The sequence below is a fragment of the Phodopus roborovskii genome, unplaced genomic scaffold (assembly GCF_943737965.1).
Source record: "Phodopus roborovskii unplaced genomic scaffold, PHOROB, whole genome shotgun sequence".
Classification (NCBI taxonomy): Eukaryota; Metazoa; Chordata; class Mammalia; order Rodentia; family Cricetidae; genus Phodopus; species Phodopus roborovskii.
Genome location: NW_026126511.1, coordinates 56534502 through 56538738, shown reverse-complemented (window position 1 = coordinate 56538738; position 4237 = coordinate 56534502). Strand labels below are relative to the sequence as shown.

The window sequence follows — 4237 nt, the reverse complement described above, 5'->3', positions numbered from 1 at the left end:
GATTCCAGGAGTTCGACTACGGTTTAGCCGTGGATGTCTGCTTCTGCTTCCAACAGCTACTGTATGACGGCTCTAGGATGGCATATAAGGGAGTCATCAGTCTCATTATCAGAGAAGGGCATTTAAGGTAGCATCTTCACTATTGCTTAGATTATTAATTGGGGTCATCCTTACAGATCTCTGGACATTTCCCTAGTGTGAGATTTCTCTTCAAACCAATAATGACTTGGAGGAGCTTCTTAGGCAAGAGCATTGAGAGGTGTGCAGGGCTCTGGAGAGAGGCACTGCCTGTCCTGGCCTATGTGGATGCTCTCTGATGTCACTTTTGGCCTCCACATTTAAGCAGTACCCCTCTGCCAGTGCCTAAATTGCTCTGGCACCCCAGGGCTAAGCCCTGTTGAACAGAAGCACGTGTGGATTTGGGTGTCCTAGACAGGTGGATAAGAAGCTGGCACAGGCTCAGATCTACTGGACTGTCAAGCACAGAAGCTGATAGACTCACCTGAGCAGGCATGAGGAGAAGGGGGTGCAGCTAGGAAGCCTGAGGAAGCTGGCCCTGTGTCCACAGGAGCATAGGGAAACTCGTCCTAGATGTGGAACAGCCCTTTCTGAAAGAGCTGTCACCTTAATGGGGAACTGTGGACAGAGATCCTGTGCCCAGGAGGCCATCTACAGTGACCTCAGCTCTGTGTCTCAGGTCCCCAGACCAAGGGTGCTTTCCCTGTCCTCTCCTCTCCTCTGCATGGCGCAGAGGGGAAAAGTTCGCCCTGGATACCGAGAGTAGAGATGCCCAAATTTTCTCTTGAAGGTGCTTAGCTTCAGGCCTGTCACAAATGCAGACACTGGAGAGTTTGACAAGTATAAATGATCTGGGCAATGGCCTAGCCTGAACTTTGGGATGTGGGGTGTGTATGATGTTGGGTGAGCAGACAGCAGAAGTGTGCCACTGGCCGGCTAGCACAGAGTTGGTCTGCACGAATAGACAGGAAACCAGTCTTGTGATTCCACAAAGAAAGAGACTTTATTGAGTTTCTGGCTTCTGTCCTAGGGCAGCCCTGGACTCAGCCTAGGGAAGATGGTGAATCAGGGAGGGGTCTGGTTTGCTCCATCGTTAGCTGCGTTTCATCGTTTTCTTTATCCAGGATAGGAAACTTGAGATCCTGGTGAAGGCTCTTGGTGTTGAACCATTACTGTGTCCAAAGGATACAATGCCTGCAGCTGCTTTCTTACACACGAGAGGCCCTCCAGAATCTCCCTGTGAATGCAGAGTTGCCACAGGAGTCTGAGCTGATTTCACCCTAACCCTCCATCTCCCAGAAGTGTGCCTGAGTGCTCGGTTTGTGGGGATCAGAGGGCAGGCCTGGGTGCATGGATACCTGCTCTGATTGTAGACAGAGTTATTTCTTCACCTCCCTCCTGAGCCCAGCTCTGCCCTTTCTCCAGGTCTGTGATCCACTCTGTGTGAAACTGTGTGGGACCCTCATCTCCAGGCTGTTGTGTAAGAGCCCAGGGACAGGTGAGTGGGCCTGATCTGAGCATGGAGGACAGGACAACTGACCAATGTGGGTGCCTGCTCTTTGCAGTGATGACACACAGGGAGCAAGCTTTCTACAGCCTGGGCCTGGGTGTCAGGAGGACTCTGCCCATTCTCCTATACCAGCTGCCTCCACAGAGACTCCTGGTCAGCTATGAGGCCATAGTTAGTGACTGGTGTCTGCTGTTCCCAGGATGAAAGATCCCAGCCAAGGAGTCCCTTGATGCTTGTCTCTAGGTTCCCTCCCATGGAGCCCATAATTGATGGCAATCAAACTTACCTTAAAGGAAGCCCGTTTGACCTTTGGGTCTCCCACACATATCTCAACAGCTTTGTTGTAAACATCTGGATATTGGGACTCACACTCCTGATCCTTCTGCACGGTCAGCTCCACCTCTTGTAGTGTATTTGCCAAGTTGCCCCGTGGGGCCAACTTTCCCCAACCAGCCACATAGCACGTGTCACCTGGCTTCACATAGACCTTGCGCCTGGGTAGGTTGAGGGGTCTCACAGCTTTAGACCTCTTGGCCTTTGTCTTCAGCTGTTGGGGAAGAGGCAAGAAAAAAATAGGTTAGCCAGGAGCCTGCTGGCCTGGGACACTCTGAAAACCAGGATGACAGGGAGGAACAGCCATTCTCACCTTTAACAACATGATGTCATTGAGGATCTTCTGAGGGTTATAGTCAGGGTGTGGAATGGCTTTTGCCACAGGGATGATCTGCTGGGTCTTCTCCTGTTCTTTGATGTTGTGGGCCCCCAAAGTGACATTTATTGAGCTTTGCAGAGGGCAAGAGATGCAGAGTCAGAGAGGATGCAGCCCATGAGGTGTGAAGGACCACATGGTAGTGCTTTAGCTGAGGGAACTTGGGGAACAGGAGTGACTATGCTACTTAGCCATAAAAAAAAAAAAAAAAAAAAAAAGATAGGATTCTGCAGTACCAGTATCTGCACCAGAGGTGTCCAGGGTCAGTACGCTAATAAAGCACCCTGTGTTATTTGGTTTGTACCGCAATGCTAACCCCTGTGTAAATGTGCTTGATTTCTTAGCTGGGACTCTGGTGCCAACCTACTTCTCCCTCATGAGATTTGCTGGGCCCTCTCTCATCCCAAGCCCCTTAGGAAGAAGGCAGGGTCTCTGTGTAATGTCCTCAGGAGGTCCTGGACTCTTTCTTGCTCCTTACCTCCCTAAACAGTGAGCAGCTGTCAGCACAAAGTCCTCTCGTATAAGGAAGCCACCACACCTTCTCGGAATACCCTGGTTCATGGTCTGAAGATAAGCCATGTAGGGACGAGAGTGGGGCTTGGCTTCATGTCCCCCGATGATCTCCTCTGAAGGAAAAGCCAGCCTTTTTGTATGCCCCTACTAGTCCACCAGATAGATTTTGTCTTCTAGACTTGTTAGGCATTTTGGAGCCAGGGAGACCTGGAGTTAAGAGCAGGCTGAGAGGAGAGCCTTTAAGTTCCCCTTCTCAAAAAGGAGAGACAAGTAGGTCTTGGTCTACCAATCTGTTTTCCACATAGCTGGAATAGCCTAAGTCTCTGAGCAAGGAAATGCTTAGGACTCATCATGCCTGTCCCTGACTTCTGTTCCTAGAGACGTTTCTAACCATGTCCCTCTCCCCAGCACTGTGATGCCTGGGACAGTGCTGCTTTCTAGGGGACAAGGTTTTAGTTTATACTTTGTGGCATCCTATTTCTTCTGACCTAGCATGTAGTAGGTGCTCAACAAAGATGATTGGCTTCATGGGTGATGACTCCCCATTCATTCCCAGATTCAGAGTCTGGCATCCTAGGAAGCAGCACAAGTTTGTGGCTCAGGTTTGAACACTGTTGGGACCACCAAGAGCCAGGGAAGCTCAGTGTTGGAGGAGAAGACCTAGTGGCTTGGAATTCAGCAAAAGCACTCATTCCGAGCATGGCATTTTCATCTATTCTGGGATGGAGGTTTCTTTGACAAGTACTTGGTAAGAGAGTGCCTGTATCATCATAGATGAAGCCAGGCCCATTCTGTCTGCCCCAGGAGAACATAATGTTCTCTGCTTTGCAGGTTCCTACCCTTTACCATGGACTTCTAGGAAAATCCACTTTCCAGATGACAAGATATGGCTCAGGGAGGGGTTAGCGCTCTACGTTCTTCCTGAGAAGAACACTGGTGACAGCATGGTCAGGCCACTAAGGGAAGTGTTGCTCACTCACCTGCCTTTGTCCGGGGGGGCAGAGAAAAAGCCAGCAGTAGCAGCAGGAGCTTCATCTTCTCTGGAAGGCTGAGTAGGTCCCAGCGTCTGGGGCTTTGCCCTCGCTCTCTTTTAACCTCTAGGAGATGAAGGAGGTAGAGTGGGCTCGGCGAACTTGTGACCCCTCTGTTTTTATGATGCTTCTTCACAGGGCTTTCTATGAAAGCCTCACCCTTACTGCCTCTGCCTGGTGACGTTTTCTGAGTGGTGTGTGAGAATCGTGAAGTAACCACCACAGAACCCACAGCCAATGACTCAGAGAGCCACCAGTTACAGCCCTTGACAGGAACACAATGGTAGAGGGTGGGGCTAGTAGGGTATGGTATCAGAGTCCCAGAAACCCAAGTTCTCAGTGGTGGAACATCAGTGCTTTCAATGTCACACTGTAGAGTCCATAAGGACAGATGTGCATTTAGACACTTCCCTTGTTAGAACTAAGCGTGAGCTGACCACTTAGTGGGATGTAACC

The 4237-nt window shown here is 50.3% G+C and overlaps 1 protein-coding gene across 1 annotated transcript; it reads right to left on the bottom strand.

Annotated features, from left to right (window-relative positions):
- Positions 1–1012: 1012 nt before the first annotated feature.
- LOC127230350 (granzyme B) lies at positions 1013–3956 on the bottom strand. The gene is made up of 5 exons (XM_051195630.1): positions 3731–3956; positions 2716–2863; positions 2175–2310; positions 1815–2075; positions 1013–1255 (listed from the first exon to the last, which is right to left on the bottom strand). Exons 1-5 carry the CDS (start codon positions 3783–3785, stop codon positions 1112–1114), a joined length of 744 nt encoding a protein of 247 aa, XP_051051587.1. The 5' UTR covers positions 3786–3956; the 3' UTR covers positions 1013–1111.
- Positions 3957–4237: the final 281 nt, after the last annotated feature.

What these genes read in the sequence shown, in the direction of transcription:
- LOC127230350 (XM_051195630.1), bottom strand. Translation starts at nt 3,785, where the DNA reads ATGAAGCTCCTGCTGCTACTGCTGGCTTTTTCTCTGCCCCCCCGGACA. An exon ending in GCCCCCCCGGACAAAGGCAG is followed by an intron (nt 2,864 to 3,730) that starts GTGAGTGAGCAA and finishes CTTTTCCTTCAG; the next exon opens with AGGAGATCATCGGGGGACAT. An exon ending in ATGACATCATGTTGTTAAAG is followed by an intron (nt 2,076 to 2,174) that starts GTGAGAATGGCT and finishes CTTCCCCAACAG; the next exon opens with CTGAAGACAAAGGCCAAGAG.